Below are 27230 nucleotides of genomic sequence, written 5' to 3' on the forward strand. Positions count from 1 at the left end.
TCTGTAATCTTTACACTCTTCTCCCTCGCTGTAGTGACAATGTAACCTGGAATTAATTCCAACATCCACCCCAATGACACCCCCATTTTCTTCCACGACAAACAGCAAACACAACTTCTTTTAGGAAACAGGACCTGCCTGACCTTTACAGAATAGAGAGTGAGCGTGCGTATGTGTGTGAAATAAGAGGAGATTGCACATTTCTGATTAACAGGCAAGTCTATTTTCACTGACCTAGCTCCAAACCTCTTCCCTGCCTTGTACTTTTTTTTTCCTTACATGTTTCTGTTTTGAGAATTACAAGTTGAAGAGATGTCATCCATGCCAGCAGAGAATAAAAATTCAGAGTTCCAAGAGTCAGAGAAATTACAACAGGCAAAATGAAAATAGTGAGCATTAACTACAGATTACACATATCATGTACAGACAATTGCTCATCAACAGCACACAAGGCCCAAACTCTTCTGAATAATTCTATGGATTCAAGCAGAGAACTTCTATGGAAAAACTAAGTTACATAAACCGAGTCATCACTCACATGTAAATCAACATGAACACCAAAAAGCATGGTCTGCAAAGAGTTAGAAGATAGACAGCTTTAATGTCATAATCTCTTTTTACATACATATATTTAAGGCACAATCCAAAACCTTAAAACATTAACCATAGAATCTTTACTACTGTCAACATTACTACTACCTTGTGACAGTTGCCCTAGCGAGAACAAAGTATGGAACATACCTTCCTTAAAAACAGTCAAGGAAAGAAAACAGAACTTGACAAAACTTCTTTAAATCAGTCTTAACTAGACACAAAAACTCAAGGCTGTTATCTCCACATATCAGGGAGTAGGCTAGCATGAAAACCAATTCTGCATACAATATATATAAAACTTGCATTAAAATGGCATGTAATGTTTATATGAAATAAAACCTTAAATCATACAACTGTGATTTTCATTCCATAAACCAAACATACTATTTCAGCATAATATAAGCAGAAAAGAAATAATGACCTGTCATTCATGGATTGCTGAGAGTACTATACAGAATCCTGAGCAGATGGCACATGAGCTTGATATTTGTATTTTTTGGCATTACCTACTATTTTTGAATTGAAGAGAAGATATACGCAATATTATCTTTTAAAATGTAATCGCTTTAGGAGAAATAGGTCATTACATATTTACTTTTGGAGAAAAAAAGTTATATTAAAGCAAAAACATGAAAATAGCAGCTTTTTTTAAGAAAAACTCAATTCTCCATTTAGTCATTTCCACCACACAACTTAAGTAGGATTTTCCGGTAGTCTCCTGAAGTATCACCCTGGAAAGAAACCCAGAAAAAGAAAAGTTGAAGACTTATGCTTTGAAATAGAGGAAAAAGAAGTGTAAGCATCCTAAACACGACATTAATGACCAAAAGATATGAAGCCAGGGCTGAAAAAAAGCCTTTAAAAAAAAAAAAATAAGAAAAAAGAAAAAAATTTTAAAAGCCTGCTAATTAGAAATCACTCTAATACAAGTACACAGTAAAGTCTGCTCCTTCCGTAACTGGAACCAAAAGTGTCCATAGAAAACACATTTCTTTAGCAAATTTAATTTGGTGTACAGGTTCAACTACTTACCTAGAAATAGTTCAATAAAAAAATCTCACTGAAAAGCTGTCTTCCAGCAAAAGGTATGAAATTATGGAAAAATTAATACAGAAGTCCTTTTCCTTGAAGTCGATGTGGATATTTTTCCAGGGGCAGCAAGTGAAAGTTTACTCTTTATTATATTCAAACATTAAAAACAATGCCCTGATATCAAAAGATCTACGTGTTTTTTTTCCACAATTAGAGAACATCTCTTTCATGTTGTGGGCAGTGAATGTCAGTATGGATGCACACACAAACATGCAATTTATCACAAAAGGCCCTGCTAGCCGAGTTTTGCCCAGTGCTCTTATGAGTAAACGCTGTTCTCTGGGTGCTGCTCATTAACTAGTTTTGGTTGATGAGGCTTGCCAATCCTTTTCACAGTACAGTTTCAGCTAGTGCATTTATCTCACCCTTCCTCTTCAGGTATGATTGAAAACTGTTTTGTCCAGATCAAAGTTATTACAATAGTGACAAAGAGACATGTCAAAGATCAGGACAAATCCTCTGCATGTGTAAAGCACAATCCGCAAAATATAAAACATTCCTGTTTATATATGCACTGAAAGGAAAGAACTGCTGTCCACTTACAAAAAAGAGAAGAATTAAGACCCTCCTTTCCAAGGATGTTTTTGGCTCTACTTTTACAGAAATAAGTAGAGTTTACATACACGTAACTGTGCACATGCATGCGCCATATTTACTGAAACCAAGTTTTGAGTAAGTTCATCCCATTAAATGGGTATGGCCTGTTCCTGTTTCTGAACGGTAAAATTATTTTAATGCCAGATCAAAAGAGAAGTTAAAAAAAAAAAAAGAGACACATACAGCTTTTCCACCAATGTCTCACTGTTTTTTACTCACACAATGGTGGTTACAGGGCATGTAACTGCTATAGTAGAAGCACATCTTCACTCCAGAGTTACATACTTAGAAAAAGCTTCTGCTAGGTGATCCTCTGTGACGTGTGGGCAGAAAGACCATATAGTTACGGGCAGAAGACTCACATCAAGACTTTTTGGTGCACGCTACCCTCTCCTATCTTTGCAGGATTCCTTCCAAACACCACCAAGTTGCAGCCCCTCCATGTCAACAGCAGAAGGAATAAATAGGGGCTTAACACACTGGCACCTTCATTACCAGGTAAATGGAAGTGGCACCACTCACTCTCCTCCAGCTCTTATTACCCTCCCCATTGGCCAGGCAGGCACCCTCTTGAACGTTGCTACAGCTGTTAAGCAGTAGTAGGGTGGATCAATTGCTAAAGAATCTGAACTTCAGCCTATTTCCAAAATCTTGTATTTTCGAGAGAAAGAGGGGGCAATCTTTTAAAAGCATATTAGGAGCTTTACACTCTTTCAAGACACACGTGAGGTAGAGCACCATCGTTACTCAGTTGGAGGACTACGTGGTTTCTACAAGACCATACACAGAGATTGGGACAGAGACCAGACTTAAAACCAGGTCTCTGAAAACCCTCTGGACCAATTTCCCTTTCCTTCCTTGTCTGTTGGCTTCCTTGCCTTCTCTAGCTAATCTAGCTCCCATGCAAAAGCAAGTGCTGTCTGTTCTCTGCCACTTCAGCCTCCACTTTCCTGACAAATGCAGCAAACCAAACACAGCCAGCTACACTCAGTGCAGTTAATAGCTATTCAGCGTAAGGATCCATGTTCTACTAGCAGAAACGATGTCACGGCAGGGGAGATAAAATCTTTAAGTCTTACAGTGATATCTGTGTAGAGGGATCTGCCATACATCCGCTTGTATTCTGCACGTATGTCCAGCAGGTCAACCTCGCTGCGTGATACCATGATTCGAATCAGAGTTCTGTCTTTCGTTCCCGCTCCCTGAAACAAAAAAAACGACAATATAGTGTATTAATAACGTGTGGAAATGCTGGATGATACAGCACTAGTAAGAAAAATAAAATAAAATAAATCATCACCCCACAAACGGCCATTTACTAGCATAACCAAATTGACTTCAATAAGCTTAAACAGAATTTGGCCTATCATGCTTTAATAAATTTACTGGTAGGACACTAACAGTCATTTCTCTGCACAAGAACAGTTAGGAAAAAAAGAAGGTAGGGGGTTGTCAGAGGGACAGGGGTCAGGGAAGTTTGGTGAGTTTAATGGCCTATGTATTTATTTCAGGTAGACCTCCCTACTTAAAAGTTATCAATTTCAATGAGTCTTAAGCACATTGGTGTTTTACCAAGTGAAGAAGGTATGGTTGTATGCATCTCTGTTAAGTGGATCAAATTAGCTAGATTTTTCCAGCCTTTCATAATAATGACTGCATCTTGTTATTCATCTGCCCACTGAAAAATGTAATGCCTTCAGCTGAACAATTCATTCCAATAAGCTGTTACAAGCATTTAAAAAAAAAAAAACAAACCACACTCTAAGTTTATGAATCTTGTCACAGGCACCTACCTTCATAGCTTTCTGTAATCTCTCTGCAAAAAAAGCCGGCGTGTTCTTGAGGCACTTAACTGCAACAAGAAACAGTATTACAGAAATCAGTCATTTTTTGAGCTTACCCTAGATAGTCACATGCTTTAATTTTACATAAACATACACTTGATACAATGCAGCGTCGTCCACTCCTTCAGTTAAGTCACTGAAATTATTTTTAATCCAAACAGTAGCTGCAATAAAGTTAAAGAACCTACTACACTTCATGGCTCAAAGCAAACTTTTCCGTCACTAGAAACCACCTAGCGTGAGGCAGCCATAATGAATCTTTGAAGTCTAATGCCCAGATTCTTGCTTGTGAAGGGAAAAGAGGGGATAAGGAGATGGCAGAAGGCTTGAAGGAACACATAGTTAGTGGTGCTCCTCGTTTTTTCCTAATTTAAGAATTTTTAGGCCATGCATCTGCAAGGTATGACAAATTCAAGTCCTGCCCTAACACAAGTTGGGGAGCCACCTATGACAGAAACCTCACCCTTATTTTAAAGTTAGTTACACTTTTTTTTAGTCACAAAGTTCACCAGGACTCCTGAAAATTCTTGCCATGCTTATTTAGTAATGACTGGATTTTATATTTAATTAGCACAGTTAATTAGAAATCTGAAAGAGCAAAATTTAAATCAAATTCGTCATGCTGATCAGGATAACGAAAGAATCCTCCATCGCCCATCAGAATTAGAATCTATATATTGATCCTATGTTGGTTATAGGTAAATAATCATGCAATCTGTGGCAAACTACACAGAAAACAAACCATACCTGACATATTTTATAGCACAAAAATGTATCAAAAGCAATCACGTAAAATCAATACAGAACAAAAGGTGTAAACCTAAATAGGTATTTCACAGCAACACACATTCTATATAGGAAAAACTGATTTTCTGAATAGGAAAATGTAGATGAGAGATAGCAGTTCACCACACACAATTGTCAATGATACATATAATAATTCAAAAACAAATGACAAATGAAATGCATGTTTCTTTATCACTGTATTTAGCTAAAACGGCACACTTGCACTTTAAGATGTTTGAAGATGTTATTGTAAGTTACCAGTTGTACAATCCAGAAAGCTTTAAAGAAAGCAAAATTAAATATTTTCAGTTAGAAAACCTTTTTTCTGAAAATAAGGTTCACAGAACAAATGATGCTAACATCATTGACTGATATAGATATATATGTGTGTATATATATATATATACATATAAATAAAAAAACCAACACAAAATCTATTCAATAAAGGAGTTATTCAGTGAATATTAAAGACAATTCTTGCCCAAAAGGCTACTGACTTGTTTGCAAGCTACAGTCCCAATTCTGAATCTGTATCTACATGGAGACCTGTCAAGTGACTGCAAAGCTCCATGAAGTCAAAGGACTTCCAAACTCTGACAGTACAGTTTCTCTACCAAGGCGATCTTTTTCTACAAATACTGGGAAATAGTTCTTTTCCCTAAGTTTGGTTTTCTAACAATACTTTTTGAGGTGACAAATTCTGAATCCTGGAAAAAGTCTGCGAATGTATCACACCAACAGAGCTGGACCCAGTCTGGGTCATTAAAAGGCCACTATAGTGACAGTTTGGCCAAGTAGAGTGAGAACAATAGTTACACAGTTCACATATGCATAAGACAGGAGTGAAAAAAAATGAGGCTTTTAAAATTGATTCCCATTTAGCAAGATTTTGTTAGAAACTTCCATGAAAAAAAAAATCTGTTGCGGTTAAGCCAAATGTCCTCTCCCAGCTTGTTTCCAAGTGATGGAAAGTACATTTTTCCTATTTATTTTGGTAGGAGGTTTTTTTTGTTACATCACTTTTCTAGTCACTACCATATTCAAAACCAAAGAACAACACTTTTAAAGCAGCAGCTCTAGATAACACAGTGAATTCACAGTAATAAACAGAAAAAGAAATGGAGATGTAAAGGAGCAATTTTGTCTAAGAGACGAGAGACAAAAAGACAAGAGAGAAAAAGAAGTCCACAATTTTACCTAGAATAAAACATTCCAAATAAAACTACTGCACAACAACTTGAGGCCTTGTCCCAACCTCATGGAAACTAATGACTACCTCCCAAGGGACAATAGTAGACTTGAGGTAAGAGTCTTTACTCTTCAGAAGTACTGGAGGCACTTAAAAAGAAAGATTTAACAAAACTGTAACCACAGGAAATGTGGAAAAAATAACCCCTTTGCAATCAAATTTAAGTTTCCTTTCTACTAAAAAGAGGTAGAGGTAACTAATTAGAGGGTTAATGCCCATTTTTCGCTTGATTTCCAAAGCTGTCCTAAATATTCCATTCTCACTGACTCAGCGGTTGGTACAAGTTCTCATCACTTCTTAAAACAATGACAACTACAGTTAATAATTCTCTCCCTACTTTAACATGCAAAATTTAAATTCTGCAGCTGCCTGAAGCAAAAGCTTCATCTGTCATTTTGAGGTGAATTAAGTGCACTGCTTTACTAACCACAAGTGACTTCACAGAAAGGTCAACATAAAAAGCAGAAAACTGGCATTATTCCTAAGAACGTCCTTAGCTGGAGTCACAGATGCCACCATCTCAGCCAGTTGCAGTGGAATACCATGAACAAACTTGCTAAGACAACACTTACCTACTGCCAGCATGCCCTTTTCCAGGTCTCCAGACATTTCACGACATATGCTTTTTTCAATGTCTCGGTTACACATCCTCTGGTACTCGCTGAAGACTGTTAATGGAAGAGAAAGATTTCAGGAGTTAACCTCACAAAAAGAGGTGTCACTGGTGCATGCTGGATGGCTTCATTTCAATCGCACTTCTCAACTTGATACTACAGTATACTTACACAAGTTTTAATGTCTCAAAGACTAATACTATCTTACCAACCATATTGTTCCATTTACATGTCACCATGCTCCTTCCAGCTTCATTACACTAATTTTACAGATGAAGGAAATTCAGGCACAGAGCAGTGTTGTACATTTTTATCATTACATGCAAAAAAATCAGGTTACTGTTTATGTAGAGGACACCATTACCTGCTCTGAGGTGGGCCCTGCTTCTTGCGCATAGAATGGCATTGAATTTGGATTCATCAGTTCCCAGACGATTCTCTCCAGCTGCATATAGCTCCTAAACACAGAAGGAAATTCACACTTCATTACTCAGAAAAGCAGTCAGGCTGAAAAGCTGAGTTACAGATCTGCTTCCTTACAGCCTCTTCTCCTTTTATACTTATTTCTCAGTCTATGTACTGCTGGAAAACAACATGCTTGCAGTCTTCCTAGCTTACTGATGCATAACTGCTCAAACACAAGAGCTCCAGATTACTAAAGGGGGGAAAAATTGTTTGAAAAGTACCTGAAAACTGTTCTTCCTAACAGGGCTTACGTCTAGCTTTTTTTCTATGCCTCTAGGTATGCTCTCATCTTTTGGCTAAGGCATATTATGTAGAAAGCTAATTACATTACTATTTATATGACAGCAGTGTGCTGAAATGAGCCAGGGTTTTCTCTTTGCTATTTGGTGAAATGGAACACACAAAAAAGTAACAGGGCAAGAGTTACTAGTTCCAGCTGCCTTATTTGCTGCAAAAATCCAGAGTTCCTTAAATAACAGGCAAAGGCTAATGTAGGTGTTGAATAGATTAAAATTTAATCCACACACATATCACCTCAAATCTCTTTGGACCATTCCCTTAATAAGCAGCGCAATGGAGTCACCCAACACCTGGAAAAACCAGAGAGCTGACAGAATGAGAGATTAAAAAACGCTATGGACACTATTTCCAAGAGCTTCATCTCTGCAATGGACCTACATGGCTCTAACGCTTTGCCAGGGCTTTGCATAACACTTCCATCCACTGAAGCATAAGCACTACGTCAGGAGAAGTCACAGCAGAAACCACACAGTCAAATTTCAGTGTATTGAGCTGACTAAGAAATGATGAAGAATTTCTACTGACCTGCACATCTTTTTGGACAAGAGACATGTCAACAGTTGTACTTTCATCTCTGTTTCCCTGAAAGAATTTGAAAATACGAAAGTGTTACTGGTGGGCTTTTTTTTTTAAAAAAAACACAAAAAAACTGCTAAACACACACACACAAAACCCAGACTCCAAAATCCTGGCATGCAAGTACCTGAGAAAGTGAAATTAAAAGCCTCTGAAAGTGTCCAGATGTGTCACTTTTTATTGCTTCCTCCAGAGTTTTCTTAAATTCTGGAAAAGAGACATCGTCATGAATGATCATACAACCCTACTCATTTCCGGAATTCATATTGTCAGTCAGTGGTTAAGGAAGAAAAGGGAAAAAATTTTGATGTAACTGTAACAAATCTAACCTGCTTTATAGACCCTGTTGAGTTCCTGAATATGCTCATTACTGCGAGAAGCTAAGATTTCAATGAGACAATTTTCATCTGTGCCAACGCCCTAAAACAAAGCATAAGGAGAAAACACACTCTTCAGATTCTCATCCTACTTCTACAACCTAGTATAAAAGAAATATAATAAAATTATACAACAAAATACAATTCAGAATATAATCTTGTTATAGAAGTCAAAGCAAGTAGTTTAAATGCTACTTATAACACGTTTCCAAGACAGATATGTATTAAAGATACTGAACAAATAATTAAAATAATAATGAAAACAAAATTTCACTTTAAAATGTCATCTTTGCACCAGATTTTAAGCATTTTAAGAATCAATTTTTTTCTACCATTAAAGATGAATGTGTTAATTCCAATATTTTAACTTCCACTAAATAATAGATGGCAGTTGCAATTACAGTACAGCTAATATTACTTCATCCTCCTAGCTACTTCAACATTGAGGCCAAAGAACACGTATGTACTGACTCAGTAATGGAAATACTACACCTTCATTTAAACATTGTCTGACATACAAATGTTTGACCTGTTTTTATTTTAAAAACCTAGATGTTTATAACATAGTCTGATTGCTTTAAAAGAGGAAGTACACAATACTTCTATATTATTTCAGGAAAGGTTCAGCATGGGCTAGATGGGGAAAAAAATAAAAAGAAGGTACACCCTGCCAAAAATTTTTATGAACCTATTTTTCTGAACTATTCTTGAGCACTGAGTGTAAAGTCACTGAAAACTCTAAGTTGAGCAGTTTTATCATCAGTTCCATCATGGCTCAAAGCAAAAACCCAGAAACATAGGCGCCTCATGCAGTAGCTGGCTTAGAACAGAGCAGCCTTAGCGGCTTACTCAAGACTGTGTAATAATTAACTGCAGAGACTGTTAGAACTCAGTTTCTGCCTTTTTGTGTGTATTTATTCATTAATATATTTTTGTTACAACACAAACCTGTTAAATAGTCTTTACCTTTAACCTACGGGAATAACATTTCAATTTTACTATCATATACCTCCAAGAAACAGGGTACAGATCAGTCAAACAGTGGGTTGAACATCTGGACAGAGAGGAGGGAATGTAAGTTCAAACTTTTAAATGACTACCAAAAATTTTAGCAGCTCAAATATTTCCTCTATCTTATAAATTTATATCTCCTACACAAACCTTTATAGCTTCCTTGATTTCATAAGCATCAAACATGACAGGTGTCTTCATCATTGCTAAGATTGTCCTCTCAAAGTTACCTGATAGCTCAGACTTGAGATCCTTGATCAAATCCTAATGAGAAGTAAAAACAAGGAAAAAATGCGTAAAGACCAAAACTGACAAACGTAAGCGCCAAAACTGTGGAGTTTAATTAGAATTCTTTATGTGTAAGCATCAGTAATATATCTTCAAAGTAAAGCTATTCCACTTAACAACATTAAAACCTGCATAATGTAACATGTACATCTAGGTAATTAAGGTCCAATTAAATAGATTGCACAGACCAAAGAGTCAAAGTAACCATTTAGCAGAGAAACTGCTTTGTATGTTTCATCTGAAACACTGCATGAAAAAGTCAAGATTGCGTAAAAGCAGAACCCTAAACAGGCTATGACTTGTGAGCCATCTTCCCTTTAAGCAACTTCCAATCTTTTTTTTCAAACACTAAGTCTTCTGACTTCCACTGAAGGAATGTAGGCTCTTATTTCTTCCTTCTGTTCTCATGATGTATTTACCTTTCCATAAGCTGTTTTGAAGGACAGGATGATTTGCTGCCGTTGCTTGTTTGAACGACTTCCAAGACAATCGATAATAGCCTGCTCATCAGTTCCTGTACAAGCACACAGACACCACAGAATGAGCATGCACGTCACATGAGGACTCAGCTTTCTGTTTCCATTTGATCCTATCTCTTCTAAACCCCACCAAAGGATATGCATGCCTTTAATTCACAGAATCATTAAGGCTGGAAAAGACCTATAAGATCACCAAGTTCAACCATTAACCCAACACCACCATGCCCACTAAACCATGTCCCACAGTGCCACATCTACACGTTTTTTTTTTTTAACACCTCCAGTGATGGAGACTCCACGACCTCCCTGGGCAGCCTGTTCCAGTGCTCCACCACTCTCAGTAAAGAAATTTTTCCTAATATCCAGCCTAAACCTCCCCTGGCACAACTTGAGGCCGTTTCCTCTTGTCCTATCCCTTGTCACTTGGGAGAAGAGACCGACACCCACCTCACCACAACCCCTTTTCAGGAAATTGTAGAGAGAGTTCTATAGTATCTCCTCTTGTGTACGACCACAGAACTTCAAGCTCTACTCCCCATCACAAACACAGCAGGAATACAAAAAAACCCGCAAAACCAACCACCAAACTCACGATGTTGTTTATGCCTACATGAACTTCCAATAATTCTTCTGATAACCAAGGACAACCACATGTGAACTAGCCCACTCAGTACACACATAACAATGGAGAAAGATCGGTGCTGAATCAAAGCTGCAATTCTACTTTTAACTGAAATGTAAATCCACAGACTGCTCACCGAATCCCTTCATGGCCTTCCTTAAGACTTCTGCATCCTTCAGAGGGTCAAATCCCGGTGCATCGGCGATCGTGCCTCGGTTTCCATGCTAAAAATCAGACAAAGTTGAGTTGCATATTAGTGTTTATCAGTAAAAGACTGCGTTTCCCTACTTAGGAAAGATGACTGTTACCAATTTTGGTTTTGTTAGAAAAGTAAGAGAGAAAACTCGAAACACCCCCACCTTAAACAATTTGTTCATTTCTATACGCAAATTATAAGAAAATGCAAGGTCAACAAGGTTCACTGATATTAAATCTGCTGTCCAATGAATTAAGGTTTGATGAAACTGTATATACAACTGCAATACTTTGTTAAGTTAGGAAAGGCAAATTTCATTAAATTTGAATTCACGTAAAATCTTTCTTCTTGGATAATGTGCTAAAAGAGCATTTGTTTCAAGTCATATGAGCCTATATTGCTTGCATTTGGAAAGGATCCATCTCTGCCTTTAGTCAAACTTCTTTTCATGACTTCCTTTTCAATTTTAGGGTTTACCCTTACATACACAAAGAAAATGTAGAGAAACATATACATGCTCACATCTCAAAACAAAAGCACTGAATGCTCTTACTGTTACAGGAAAGACGGTAGGCCCTGTAGTTCCTGGGTAAGAGGGCATAGAAGGATTCACAGCTGGGCCTGGTGGATAATTTGGCATGGGCTGCTGCCCTGGGTAAGTTGCTGGTGGTTGTCCTGGATAGCTCATAGGCTGCTGGCCAGGCGGTGGTGTGGGCTGGCCTGGCACAGTGCCACCTGGGTATCCTGGGTAAGCTGGCATTCCTGATGGTGGATTTCCTCCAGGTGGAGGATACCCTCCATAAGAGGGCTGTTGAACTGATGGAGGCTGCCCAAAGCCACCTGGAGGGACTGGGGGATAACCCCCAGGTGTTGAAGGATATACGCCTTGTGGTACGTTTGTCCCTCCAAAGGTCCCTGCCAGGTTGGATGCCTGCAATGACAGCCAATAAAGCAAGAGATGGGAAGGTGTACAAACGGTTGATTTTCAAGTACGTGCTTAATACCACACAACCTCCCTCCCCACCAACACAGACAGGTAGTTCTGCATCCACAAAGGAACCTTGCCGTAATCATGCCTTACTAGCAAGCAAGACAGAAAAAAACCTGTATTCAGTTGACTCTTGCTTTACATCAGCTGCCACACATCAAGAAGCAGAACTAACAGACACATACATGCCACTGCATCCAGCATTACACACCACTCATACAGAAAAGTGCCAAGAGCCACACATCTCGTATTCTAAAAACTTATGCCAATTAATCCCAGCAACACAAAACTATGCTTATCCCTTCTCTGTCCATGGCTCCCTTACATGACCACAGCATCATCTGAGTGCAGGGATTTACTATGAGCAACCTCTGGGTGTTTTATGATGCACTAGATGCATCAGTAGTTTACAACTAGCAAGAGTGCCTGGACTACATTTGGAAAGACATCTACAGAAACTGCCACAAAGATACTCCACTCCACATGCAGTATCATCTTCCCATGTGACACACTCGGACCCTCTTCTGCAGAGGAACCAGAACTGACATTTGATGATTGCAGTGCTCTAAGAAGCTAGTTGCCGTGGATATTGCAATGTGCACCCTAGATAGTTTGTTGCTCGTTTTGACTGCTGGCTGCCAAATCACTTCATTTAATCATTGCCTCAGAAAGGCATCTATAATGCAAATGTCTTCCTAAAAATTGTGCATTCATTATGCAGCATAACAGATTTCTGAAGACTAAGTTGTCAGAAGCGTCACTCTCTTCTACTCCATGCAAAAAAAAAAAGTCAAGTTGGAAACGTCTGCATTTTCTTCAATCAATGTAAAAAGTTTTTACTGCCATCTGTTAAACATCAGTGCTTATGAGAGACAGCTGATCCCATATGCTTTTCAGGTATAAGTCATTGATACCTCAAGTTGCACAGCCTTGTTCCTTATTCAGACTGGCCAAAATGCAGGTAATAGGCAAAATCTGGAATGTGTTTGCCAATGTGAATATATTAACAGTGGATACTCAGTGTTAATAGTCTGTTCCCCTATTCCTCTGCACAGCAAAAGCCAAGTTATATTACTTTTATGCCCATGACTCTTAAGTTAGGCTCTTAAATCAACATTTAACTAGTGGTCTGCTTTCCTAAAATAAGAAATAGCTTGCAGTAACCATTTTCTTCAATAGATGATATTGAAAGCTCAACACCTAAACAGACTAGACATAAAGGCACAGAACTCAAGTGATAAACTTCTCAGTGGCAATGCCAGAAATACATCTTTGCACTTAAGGAAGTCACAGTAAAACACATTAAATGAAAGCAAACTCACCATTCCTGCCATGTAGTTGGGATTGAACTGATTTGCATAGCCAGCCACGTTTTCTAGACCAATTGGAGGTGGATTTGAAGGTGGATAGGCAGCACCACCCCAAGGACTGCTACCTGAAATCAAACACAGCTGTACTGAAACAAGAAACTACACCTTTTTAAATTTATTTCTTACTACTTACATTTCTAATGTAATGACTATTCAACACTAGCAGTTTGGGAGAAGGAAAATCAGCTGAAGAGGTGCAGGGTAGCAGTGCAATTATGATATAAAGAGAAGCCTCACTGGATATTTCTAACCACATTAGTTATCACTGAACCTGTAAGTTCTCATTTAAAACAACTCTAAACATACTTGAAGGTTAACACTCAAGAGTTAATACTGTAAACACCGTAGTTTGACTAGAGAGTAGTTTCTCTTAAACTACAAAGCTGTCTGGGTATTCCAGTAGGAAGATACTATTAATTCCTTTTAGGCTGCTAATTTAAGAGATGTCTACAGAGCATGACACAGTACATTCACAGCCACCCAAGTCACAAAACTTGGCTGCACACAGCAGTACAATCTTGTCTGCATAGCAGTCTAACTAAGCCAGAACATTCTCCTGAGAAATAGGATTTATGCTCCCATGCTAGTTTAGCTTCTCACTGTACACTGCTTCCCCTTCCTGAGTTAGCTTGCCTAACTCCGCATTTCACCATACCCATATGACTCCAGGCCTTTCCTTCTACCAACAACACTAACAACTGTAAGGTTCATTACCGACAACTGTAAAGTTCACCCTGACACCAAGCAGTAGTTATAGTAATATAAAGCTGATGAAATATGTAATTTATATCCTTTTTAACAGCCCTCTCCTTTCCATATACAACCTCTGCCTAAGAACAGTGAATTAGGGATAATGTCATAATTAAAGCCCTAGTTTTTTGAGGGATATGGTTTTAAATTGTGTGACTGATTTCTCCCCGTACTCATTTTTCTCACCAGCTGCCTTCAAGACTCAGTACTGACAGGATACTGTTGACATTTACTGATTTTGGACAAATTATGACCATCTCCTAGTGCTGTGTGCTTCATTTGAGATGAATGAAAATGGACCTTATATGAGCACATGGCAGCACCCGTATTATATAGATCAGAATCCCCAGCCAAGATAAACTAGGACTTAACAAGAAAGCTAAGAAAGCTTCAGTGAGTAGAGAAAACCCTCCACAGTCTTGTTCTTCGTCCACACCACCTTTCCACTCCAGAGAGGACCACCACTGCCATTTAATATTTACTTCACCTAAATAACTTACCTGGGGCTGCCGGTGGGTATCCACCCGCTGGGGGATAGCCAGGGTAACTCATTGCGAAGATCTGAAAAGTATGTGTGATACAGTTATTTTCTGTAATGCTTCACTAGTTACACCACATAAAATGAACAGGCAACATGCCTGCAGTAGCCAGTTACCAAAATTTAGACATAAACTGCACAAGTCGCACAGGCTTTTCCCTGGGAAACCTCTTCCCATTTCCTTTTGCTGGACCAATAAACATGTTCAGATATCTAAGCAGTTGTAGAGTCACTCCTCAGACTATTTTTCTTATTTGTTTCAGTTACTACTTACTGCTCACTTTGCCTATTAGGCAGTTAAGAATGTATTACTTAAAAATGCTTACTTTATTACGCTATTAAAGTCTCCGTAAGTTTGCAACCGATACAGAGCAGTCATCTTAATCAAGAGTAGAAAATCATCCGACAAACAAGCCACCACGTCTTCAAGTGAGTAATTGTTTGAGAAGTGTTAGAAGGCATTTAAATGCAAATGTCTGCAAAAGTGCAAAGTCAGAGTAAGAAGCGGAAGGGATACACTTCATGCTTAGAGCATTGCCATAAAAGATGAAGGGGTTACTGAAAGGATAAGCCCAGTAGAACAAATTGGATCTCTCAAAGTTGACAGTGCCTCTGTCAGCACAGAAGTGCACAGTCATTACCTGTCCAAAACAGAAGTGGAGGTCAAAAAGGAAGGACAACTAAATGAAGGTCAAAACAAAAATGATTTTCCAGAATACAGAAAGCCTTATTTTAAACAGAACAACTATCAGGAAGAATGGTAAAAGTAACTCAAGGAGCTTGTTCCAGATGAAGAAAACATCCACATCAGTTTTAACTTTTTCAAGGTTATTTTTAGTGACAATTCCCAGGCTATTTTTAAACTGCTGTGCAAACAGTATCCCTTTCCTTTCTTTCCCCTAAATCACTGCCTTTTGCATCTGGCTTGTTTTGCTGTGTTTTGGATTTCAGCTGTGGAGTTTTGTTTTGGGTTTGGTTTGGGGTGGGGGGTGCTGTTTTTGTGATACTGTTTTGGTTTTGCATAATCATGTTAACTTCCCTTTCTGGTTTGCATGGCTCTTTTGCATAGCAACAGCAGAATGGAAAAATACTTTTTTTTTTTTTAAGGAAAATACAATTAGGAAATCTTCAATTTATTTAAAAACTGTTTAGACTTCATGCTGCATGTACTCATTTAGATTTAAATAGAGGGAAATAGAGCAGAAATTACAATGACCAGAGTAGACTAAAAGTTATAACCCCACCTTACCTCTACTCCAGTGTGTAAAGTGTCTACGAGACTCAACAAATAAGTGAACGCAGTTTCTCAGCATCAGAAAAAGCCTGTTTGTCAGTGAATCTATAAGGGATGCCTTTAACTGGAAAAAAATAATTTTTGTGCATGCAAATTTAAGTACTGCCCTTCCATTTGTGCCATTTGTTTATTCTCCATCCCCCCTACAAAGAGAAGGGCAAGGTGGGGTCAGCCAGGGGTATAACCATTAACCCCTTTTCCTCTTCCGATGGTTTTAACAGAGTTAATAATTCACCCAGCTGCACACATGAGGAAACCAAGCAGGACACACAGCTGGGAAACTTGCTGACATTTTACAGAATCAGGCTTTAAATCAGTAAACTGTCAATCACAAATGGCTAGATTTAAACATCAAGAAAGGTCTGGGGAAGTCAAAGTCACCCACAGTCATCATGGCCCAATTCTACAAATTCAATTGTAAGAACAGACTATAGACTAGCTCACATGACACCGTTCATAACCAGATTATATCTGAACAGTAAAGGCTCACAGATATTTTTACATCATATCAGATGCTTATAAGATGCTCTCCATAACATGGTAAATGTTTTTCCCACATTTCCTTCAGACTTGGTTTCCAATGAGATCTTTCACTGCAGTGCTATCTCGGAGTTTTGGAATATTTAAATATCAAGGCTGCTACAGCTGAAAAGACAACAACCTTTTGATTATACAAGCACTTCTCTACACGACTAAACTCTATGTAATTTTTCATTTCATATGCAAACACAGTGCATAAGACCTGCAGCACCAAATCCAGCATTCAATTACTGTGCAATATCCACAAGGGAGCACAAACTCCACACACAGCAGTTGTCAGGGAGATAAAGTTCATTTTTCCAGGCGTGCCCAATGCATATCCTACATTAAGATGTGGTTCCTATCTGTGTCCCTTTTTAATGCTAGAAGCTAAATCTTGGGAAAAGGCCTCTCACGGTCATTCCTGCAGTTCAGCAAAATAATAGATTCTTACTTTTGAATATTCACTGATGCTAAATACAGAGCAAAAAGGTATGGCAGCAGCTGCGTGGGGTCTTTTTCAATGCTCTAGAGAGACACTGTTCCAGCTTGAACATCTTCAAAATGCCACCGCAGTTCACTGAAACTTTACAGAACCTGATAAAGCTGAACATTTTAAGAAAGTAGATGCAAATTCAGGTTATAAAACCCATCGAAAGAGCACTTGCAAGATATTGCTATCCCAAGGGAATCATAGCTGCTGGAAGCAATGCCTGCTGTTACCCATACATGACTGTTAAGACCCTAAGCTCATGAGGCCAAAAAGCAAAAAATCAACATTTCTGATTAGAGCTGAAAGCAAAACGTGTATTCTGGAAAAAGAACAGGCAGCTTCCTCCCTCCTGGCACTTCGCCATGCTCCTAACAGCCTGCACACAGGCGTGCTTGATTGCTGGAGGGAGCTGCCAGGCCCCAGCCACACGCTGGGATGGCGTAGGCAGGGGAGGCACAAAGCCCGCTGCCTGCACTGCCCTCACTGCTCTGCTCTGCTGCTGCCCCGGGCAGGTACAGGTGCATGGGAGGGGAGCGAGGCCAGCAAAAATAAAAATGAAAAAAAAAAAGAGTCAGGAAAAGGCAGCCTGGCACTTCTTCAGAGCACCACTACATCAGTGACTGGCTTAATGTAATAAAACGTAGCCATGGTTCTAAATTAAAAAAGAATAATTGTTACTCAAGTCACTCAAGAAACAAACAAAAACCCCCAGATTCTTAGCATGCATAAACAGAGAATCATTAAGGTTGGAAAAGACCTTTAAGATCATCAAGTCCAACCACCAACCCAACCACCACGCCCAATAAACCATGTCGTGAAGTGCCAAGTCTACATGTTTTTTTGAACACCTCCAGTGATGGTGACTCCACCACCTCCCTGGGCAGTCTGTTCCAGTGTCTCACCACTCTCTCAGTAAAGAACTTTTTCCTAATATCCAGTCTGAACCTTCCCTGGCGCAACTTGAGGCCGTTTCCTCTTGTCCTGTCACTCGTCACTTGGGAGAAGAGACGAACACCCACCTCTCTGCAACCCCCTTTCAGGTAGTTGCAGAGAGCGATGAGGTCTCCCCTCAGCCTCCTCTTCTCCAGACTGAACAACCCCAGTTCCCTCAGCCGCTCCTCAGAAGACTTGTGCTCCAGACCCCTCACCAGCTTCGTCGCCCTTCTCTGGACACCCTCCAGCACCTCAATGTCCTTCTTGTAGTGAGGGGCCCAAAACTGAACACAGGATTCGAGGTGCGGCCTCACCAGCGCCGAGTACAGGGGCACGATCACCTCCCTGCTCCTGCTGGCCACACCATTTCTGATACAGGCCAGGATGCCGTTGGCCTTCTTGGCCACCTGGGCACACTGCTGGCTCATATTCCACCGGCTGTCAACCAGCACCCCCAGGTCCTTTTCTGCGGGGCAGATTTCCAGCCACTCGTCCCCAAGCCTGTAGCACTGCATGGGGCTGTGACCCAGGTGCAGAACCAGGCTTATTAGTCAATATGTATATTTTTGATATACAAATTATTACAGCATTAAAATGATTTTTTCTTCTTTCATGTGCAGCCTTATTTATTTACTTATTTATTTATTTTAAGCTTCGCATATAAATACAATAATGACAGGACACTCAAAAAAAAATTATAAGATGCCTTTTCAATAAAGCTTTAGGTACAAATTTAAGGCAAAAAGGCTTGGGATTTAAGGCAAAAAGGTAGAGGGTGGGGAGCAATGGGATAGGCGTTGTTCTTCTTAGCAGGATTGTTTGCTTGCTTTTAATCCCATGTAGAATGTCCATTTCAAATTGAAAAAATATTAAAAGAGCCTTTCAGCAATTAAAGCTGAGGTTGAGAAATAACGGCTAACTTCATTAACAATCTGAAAAAAAATGTTAATATGTATATAAAAATGTTCCACTTGCTTCTTTCAAACACTGCATTTACCCAGGACTCTTCCAAGGGGAAATTTTCCCACACTGGTTTGATTCCAGGAAAACTAGATCCACAAACACACTGACTTCTTATGTTCAGAAACGTCCCTGATCACCACCTTTTCCACACTTCATTGAGGCTCTGTTGGCCGTTTCTCTAACTCAGCAAATATCTACCCCTCAAAGTTAACTTTCCCAACCATTCCCACAACCTTGTCTCCATTTCATCTTCTAAGCCCATCTTCCCAAATTTCTTCTGCTACATCCCCAACATCTTACTAAAAGTGTTAGTGATGAGCAGCACTTGCCTGCTGACAACAAAGTGGCAATGTAGGCCAGGGAACAGAAGATGCTGAAGGCCACCCTGCTATACAAACACTGTGTGGGAAGACAGAGGAGCAGCAAGGTCTGTGTTTGCTCAGCCATAAAAGACGTACTGCATTACAGGAGGAAAAAAAATCCAAACAGCCAAACCACACACGGAAAGAGGGAGTGCCTTAACGAAAATACAGAACAAATACTGTTAAGGTCTTCTCCCCGTTCCCAGTGTTCATCCTGGAGGTCCACCTCAAAACTCTAAATAAAGGTCTGAGGTTTTACTCCCACAGTGGACATCGCTATCTTGTTTCACATTGCAAGCCATGAAGCACTCAGACTCTTGAGCATTTTCCTGCTGCTTTAGCAAAGCTAATAGGGAACAGACTTGTTCATAAGAGATTAAATCTGTGGTATACTTTCAGTGCAAATCTTGAAAATACACTCCTCTAAGCCACAGGCATACTCCTCTGCCACTTCCTCCCATGGCAGAAAAGGACTACAGCCGGAGGAATTTACAACAAAAATACAAATTACACAATGATGGCAGAAGTAAAGAATAACATTTTAAGGCTGCCAGAAATCTGTTTCAAGGTGCAATAGACACAAGCTCAGCAACTGCATTCATGCCCATTCCTGGAATTTATTTAGTGGCTGCTGTTCAAGCTCCAGCTACGCCAAGGTCCAACAATTTGCGGGCAAAAAAGGATGAAAAGACCATGACCTATATTTGTTAAAAATAATTTGTTTAATTACGCCCGTTTCCCAGGGAGCACCAAGTAAAGTTAAACCCTTGGCCTTTACTCCTCCTCCAGGTTAATTACCAGGATGTAGTACAAAAGGCTGCCTAAAGCTATAAATTACAGAACCTGCTCTGAGATTGATGCCTGATTATGAAACCAGCAGAACAGAACTTACCACCTTACAATATGCTGTGGATTTTCATCAGAGGTGAACTGAGGCATCCACCACTGTGCTTTTGCAAGACGAGGACAAGCCACACTCAGCATCACGCTAGCTAACTGCTGTTTTACCAGCATGAGCAAGATTTATCTTTGACTTATGCACTGCAGCATAGAAGTTGTTCTCTCCTGTACCTGGTGTAATAGTCTTCATCCTGACAGATCAAAAGCCCTGCAATTTGCTTTTCCATGAAGTCTTCTGTGTATGTGACTCCCTGTCTAGCGTTGCTTTCCCTATGAAACAACTAATTTAGTAGAATGGGTTCCCCTTCCAACAGGGCTTAATGTAGCTGAGTTCAGGCCAGCCAAAACTCAGGAAACCTCTTTTACACAGAACGTATCACTCATAGTTGGCCTTTAGGAACCTTTACTGATCTTCATTCAAAAATGTATATTTAAAGAGCACTAACACATTGTCCATTTCCTAGAAAAAAAATGTTTCCTTAAAAAAAACCCAACCCACAGCTCTGAATAGATGATGAAACAGAAACAAATTCAAATAAGGGGGCTTTTTAAAACTATCCATTTGAACTGCTTGCTAGTATTATGAGTCAGAAGCACTGCCAGTTTTGATGATCCTTCTAATTATGCATCATCATCATCACAGAAATACTTTATTGGAAGATAATCTAGCATTTTTTGAGCTGCTAGGATAAAAGCAGGGGGTAAAGCATCAGAAAGGCAGCACTGACAAGCTTTAGTCAAAAGAAGGTGGAGCAGAAGAGAGATGCTATGTCCAACAGCTGAATGGGAAAACAGACCCACAAGCCACAACCAAGCTGTAAAAATTTTAAATAAGAATATTCATGTAACTGATAATTTTCAGTGACAGAAGCATAAACCATGACGTTACAGCCTTACCACTGCAGGAGATGCTAACACGAGGTGATTGTATCATGGATGCTAGACAAAAGTGCAAATATTTGCACTGCAATTCTCAGATCACTAGCAATGAGAAGTTAAGTTTTAAAACCACTGCTCATAATTTAAATTACATATAAGATTAGCCCACTTCAAATATTTTATACTGTTAAACACTACTTGAAGAGTAATTTGAACAGTGTTAGAAACACTCCATGCAACAGAGAAATGCATGACAACGTATGACCAAAATAAGGTTCTCCAAGACAGTGAAACAACTGCTTTGATGGTACCTGCACCAGTACAAACTCTGCATTTCATAGAATAACTTAGGTTAGAAGGGACCTCTGAGATCATCTAGTCCACAAGAAATTTCCTAGATGGATCACTCTGACCTACAACTGGTACCTTTTATTGCTCGCTTTTATTGGCTAGTGAGAAAACAAAACAAAACAAAAATGACACCACATTCAACTAACACCTCAGAAACCTTCAAAGGATCATTCTGATGCAACAAGCAACTCAGCCACTTCATGACAAAGTTCTTTCAACACCTAGTAACAATAACTAGCATCTGCCGCGCCACAGGAGCAAACAGGAACCAGAAGCTCCAATAACTAGCTCCCTTGTCTCCTTCATTAGACAGGCTCATCCCAGCTTGAGCGTACTCTCCTCTCACTGGCACATCTCCCCGACAACTCAAGACCCACATCCTTCACAGAGTGTCAAAATTTGAAAGGGCAAGCAGGCCAATCACACGTTCTAGCTGCCAGCAGAACTGGGTCTGCCAGAGACGGCAATGTAACGCCATTCATCAGCACTGAACCACTGAGATGGCAAGTGGCTGAAGAGAAAGAAACGTACTTCTGTGCTTGGCTTTATGGACCTTTGTCTTAGGGGTACAAACAGCAGACAACAGGGGAGAGAGAAAAAGATAGTATAACGTTACCACTCAGTGGCAGCATTCCATCGTCGTGAAGATCCTGCTTATGTAGCTAAGCATTTATTCCCCCAGCATACAGCTTCACTCAGCATCTATGACTTTTCTGGGACCCATTTGGGTTTACGTATCAGTCCCTACATATACACTCAAGGCAACAAAACCCAAAGAACTTAACTGAGCTGCATGGACTCTTGAGATCCACGTGCATCAAAAACGTGAGTTAATTCCAGGAGGCCAACTTCACTTTGGCTTCCTACTCTGCCCTGATCCAAGTGTTTCCTTTCGTAGCATACTCTTGCAATGTTCTCTTTGGAATATTCACAATACGGACAGTCAAAACATGTAAGACACTTTGCTAGCAGCACAACAAGCAAGAAATAATACCAAAATAGGTTTATGACATGTTTGAAGAAATAATAGAATGACATTGTTCTCTTTCAAACTGGTAACTTGTCATATAAAATAATTTGTTGCAGAAAACAGTCATGATATAAATAGTCTGAACTATGTTCTCAACTGACTAATGCCTCAGGGATTTATACTCATCTATTTTAAGTTCTACCATGCAAGAACAAATTTTTACATCAGCAGTGCAAATCAGAATAGGTAAATACAAATTACTCCATTTCACAAAGTACACTCTGTGTGGGAAATCCTACAGAACTAAAGCAATGGTGTAACATTCAGTACTCTAAAACAGTTACTAGAAAAATACCTAATTGTTCATTTCACACCACCGATTTGTAGTTAGTTGCTGCGCCCGAGCCTGAAGCACAGAGCCAGGGAGTGTCCCTGCTCCAGGGCTCCAGCGTTCCCCAGCCCTGCGAGGCAACAGGAACAAAAGGCAGACAAAAGTTTTCCATTTGGTCCTCTGCCGGTACTTCCTACGTTTACATTGTTCCGACTGCAGAAGGAGCCAAATAACAGCAAGCTGTTCAAGTGGCAACTCCCCAAAGAAAGGCACACTTGTGCGACTGGGACCTTGGTTAAAAGCTGTACGGATGGACCCTATGCTGCGCACAAAACCTATATGCTCTGCACCAGGCTGTCAGCCTTGGGACTCCCCAGCTGAAAAAGAGGTAAATACGAGTGTGCAAATACATCAACTTTTTCTTACAGGTGACAGCTTTCAGGCTTTCTAGACACTGAAGGGCTTACACACACAGCCATCCAGCAACACTAGGAAGATTATTACTCATCAATGAGCAAATGGACACCCTTCGTTCATTCCTGACTATAATGAAATACTCATTTTCAGCTGATCAATTAATTCTTTACAGGAATGGACTTACCGAAGAAAGAACCAATTTAGTGTAGCCAACCAGAGCTCCAGGTATTTCACAACAAACATAAACAAGCAAAGTTAAAAGAAAGCAAGACTACTGCCTTCAAATCTAGTCTGCATGTGGGATCAGCAAACTTTAGTCCTTAAAGCTTATTACTGAAAAAGCAGTATTTTTCCCCCTAAATCCTAACATTTGTAAGATGCCTTTATTCTCCCAGCTAATGGAAAACTGAGTATTTTCAAAACAGTGTCAAGGGCAGCCAATAACCAGTTATTTGGACTATAGATAGGTGCAATATTTACAGAATGATGGAATCTTCCAAACTTAAAGTTGTTCTCTCTAGCAAAAATAAAAGGGATATTCACACTGCCTGCTTTGGGCAACTTCAGCACCTAATTTACAGCAACTTGCTAGGCCAAAGTTAGACATCTAACATGCTTTTTTAACCCAGTGAGGTATTTGGGAATGTGGATTAGATGCCTAAATTAATCACAATGAGTATCGCTTCAACATGCATATTGAGTGAATGGCTATAGTAACATTTACCATCAACAGAGGCTTTGCAAAGATTTAAAACTCACTTGGATCTTTAATATGGGATTCATTTGGTTGACAGTTCTTAAGCCTGCCAGAAGCTGGGATCCAAAAGCCTGAATCAGAGGCCCACCTCTCCTAATGATGAAATTAACGTCTCCAAAGAACAAAGGAAACGGTACTTCCAGTACTTCCTCAAGACAACAGCTGAGCAGTGACACTTTCCCAATGCCCTCCAAATAAAACCCACCCACGCTTTGTAGCGTTAAAAAAAAAAAAAAAAAAAGAAAAAAAGGAAGCCCTGTCTGGGAAGGACTTCTTTGCATTTCTTTGTATCTCTTACAAAAGAATATTGCTACTGACCGGACAGCACAGTGAGGCTCTGCACTGTACAGGGAACAGTCAGGTAGCAGGACTGTGTGAGGTTGTGTTTGTTTTTAAAAAAAACCACATGAAGCCTATTCAGTCTAAGTTCCTACAATCTAATTATTAGTACTGGTCCATAATCAGCATCTATGACAGCTGTGTAATATGGATACAATTTCACACATAGGCACAAAAACCCAGCTGCTAAGCATAGGCTTAGGATAGGCATAAGCATAGGATTGGCTGCCTGGTCATCACAGGCACATAATAAAATTATCTCTTAGAAGGACACCAGCAGGTCTCCGCTGACCCATAACTGACTCCAGGCTTGCCCCAGCCAGGATCTAACTTCCTATCAAGATTTTTATAGTGAGCTCTAATAAAATCTGGAACAAATCTGGAGCAATAGAAGTACACTGTAAATATTACTGTTGGCTTTTAACTTATTTATCTGCCACTTGCGGCACTGTATTACATTCTTTCCCAGCTTGGGGAACTGCCTGAAGGAAATTCAGCATTTACATCAAACACACCTGCTTTCAAATAAACTGACAACAGCAATAGCAAAGGGACCACCTCAGCTTCAGAGCATAAGAACAACTCGAGTTTCAAATTGGTGAAAGTTGCTGCTCACAGGAGCGTAAACATACAGTCTTTTCTTTTTTTTTAAAAAAAAAAAAAGATGACTTCTGCTACCTTCTTCAAAAGCAACCCAAAACAGAAGTCTACATACAGCTGACAAGTCTCTGTCCTTATTTCCAACAGTTTAAATAATACAATTTAAAAATATATCCAATAAGAAACATATGTTTCAAGGTAGCAGACATAAAAACAAACAAAAGAAATTACATTGGTGCTGTTACTCAGTTGTATACTTAATTCAAGGCAAGCCTCTAACTGCAATTTGAAGGTGACAGAGAAGTTTCTACGGATGACTACACAGAGCCTTGGCTAAAAAAAATTAAATTTTCAATTTGTTCAAAAGCCCTGCTATTTCTGTAGCCACCATTAAATCACCTGGTCTTTTTCATTACATCTCTGCTTTAATTATAGCTTCCTTTTTTTATTCCTAGATAGCTATCACAGAACTAAAATAGGCTTTATCTTAGCTGTGATTAATGCAATGTTATTGAACAGACCCCTGGATGCTCCATCTTCTAAAGCTTGCTAGAGGTCTAGGAAACAGCATCTCCTGTAGCCTTCAAACCAGCCAGACTTCTTGGCTTGACGTTTTGTAGTAGATCAGATTATGTATTTTAAGCTGTCATCTAACGCTACAGTCTTTACAACGTTTTTTTCTTTAATATACTAGTATCGACTACATAAATACCTCCATGAAATATCTCCATCCCCCTGTGGTTTCATTCTGTTAGTGACTTTTGACATTTCACAGAATTTCCAGTCTGACGATTCAAAACTTCTGGGGTCTATAGAGCACAAGCTAGAGAAGTGACGTAGCATATGAATGAAGGTGATGACTACTCTAGAAATTTTAAGTCTAGATTCACAGAGATGTTTTGGCTCCTAACCTCATACTGAGGTCTGGCAAGAAAAAGGTACATAAATATCATTGTTGACATAGACATAAAATCATTAGGCCCTTCAAAATCTTGCTGAATCTGTATAATATACGGTATACCATATTATATACGGTGCTTTGGGGGAAGCGGGGGAAGAAATCACAAGAGTAGCTCCAGAGGCACTTTAAGGAAGAAAAAATTCAGCAGAAATGTGGCTGGGCTGGGCCACGAGCAAAACTGGAAGCAATGCCAGTACAAGTTATCTGCTGCACCAGTGGGAGGAGAGTGGTCCACATGACTCTTACAGCAGCTCTAGACCCAGGAAATGATAGAAATAGCCAAGCTGTGGGGAAAGCATTCGTGCACCCAAGCTTTATAGCAGCCATAGACTAGCACTGGTTTTGTACCAGTTCTGACGTGACCCTGCGTGCTCCAGTAGAGCTCCAGTGCTGGGGGGTGTCAGGGAACGAGCCCCCCACCTCCTACAGCATCCAGGCTTTTACATGCATAAAACCCTACTGATCAGCTCCTCCATCACAACACGTTGCACCAGCACTTTTCTTTTTCCCTCTGGTCAGGCCGTTTTCTCTCCACACCTTCACCTCAGCCTTTCCTGGCCCAATGCATCGGTCCCCATTTTTGGCTGAGCTGCTTTCCACGCTTCTGCAGCTCCCTTCAGACAGCTTTTCCCTCGGCTGCTCCTTGTTATCAGGAAGAGACTTCCAGGAACTACTACCGTTAATCTGATGAACAAGGAAAAAATATCCCAAGAAGATACTCCCCACTGCCCAGCCCCTGCTCCCCAGAGACAGGATGGGGACAGGGAGGAGCTCTCCCTTTTCTGAATGCTGACACGTTTATGCTGTTTCTGTCTTTCACGTGGCTGAGGTACAGCAAGAGTTCAAACAGTTTCGGTTTTAAGGCACTTTATGTACACGCAGCATAAGAAAAAGTAAAGCGCGTTACAAGCGGTTTGTGAAAAGGGACGTTTGGTTAAAAAAAGGCGTTGTGTAACGGCTCCGGCAGACTACCATCTTGGGCTTCCTTCTCCTGTTAACCATACAGATCAAAACTAAAAGCTCAAGATAAACTGAGGCTACAGGCAAAGTACCGAACCGCAACTACAAGAGCAAAAGACGTGTTTTCCTCTGAAACCACCCCATTTGCCTAGGAAACAAGCGCAGCTTTCTACGAACCTCCCCCTACGCCAGCTCCGAGCCGGCGTCACCCCGAGCCCCCGGGCCCACGTCTGTCACTCCGGGCCGCTGGCGGTCACCCCGAAGGCGCCACGGCTCCGGCCGCCCCGTCCAGGCGGAGGCAGGTTCCCCGTCACCCCGCGGACACCGGCCCGGCCCGCAGCCCCGCGCGGGCCGCTCGCCCCCGCCCTACGGCACACGGTAGCACTCGCCCCTCGCCCCCTCTCCCGCCCCGCCGCGGGGGTCGCTCCTACCGCGGGTCCTCGGGAGCCGCTGCGGCCGCCGCCC

General features: G+C 40.3%; 1 protein-coding gene across 1 annotated transcript; it reads right to left on the reverse strand.

The window, feature by feature from the left end:
• Positions 1 to 577: 577 nt before the first annotated feature.
• ANXA11 (annexin A11) lies at positions 578 to 27230 on the reverse strand. Its single transcript, XM_059821032.1, has 15 exons — positions 27197 to 27230; positions 14699 to 14759; positions 13401 to 13513; positions 11644 to 12021; positions 11031 to 11118; positions 10213 to 10307; positions 9656 to 9769; positions 8447 to 8537; positions 8245 to 8324; positions 8067 to 8123; positions 7141 to 7234; positions 6735 to 6830; positions 4077 to 4135; positions 3363 to 3485; positions 578 to 1325 (listed from the first exon to the last, which is right to left on the reverse strand). The coding sequence occupies exons 2-15, from the start codon at positions 14748 to 14750 to the stop codon at positions 1266 to 1268; spliced, it is 1500 nt and encodes a 499-aa protein (XP_059677015.1). The 5' UTR covers positions 14751 to 14759; positions 27197 to 27230; the 3' UTR covers positions 578 to 1265.

The sequence above is a fragment of the Gavia stellata genome, chromosome 9 (genome assembly GCF_030936135.1).
Source record: "Gavia stellata isolate bGavSte3 chromosome 9, bGavSte3.hap2, whole genome shotgun sequence".
Classification (NCBI taxonomy): domain Eukaryota; kingdom Metazoa; phylum Chordata; class Aves; order Gaviiformes; family Gaviidae; genus Gavia; species Gavia stellata.

Coding starts and splice junctions, on each gene's coding strand:
- ANXA11 (XM_059821032.1), bottom strand. CDS start 14,750: ATGAGTTACCCTGGCTATCCCCCAGCGGGTGGATACCCACCGGCAGCC. Junction 8,124..8,244: donor TTTTAATTTCACTTTCTCAG/GTACTTGCATGC, acceptor AAATTCTTTCAG/GGAAACAGAGATGAAAGTAC. Junction 6,831..7,140: donor CAGGGCCCACCTCAGAGCAG/GTAATGGTGTCC, acceptor TTCCATTAACAG/TCTTCAGCGAGTACCAGAGG.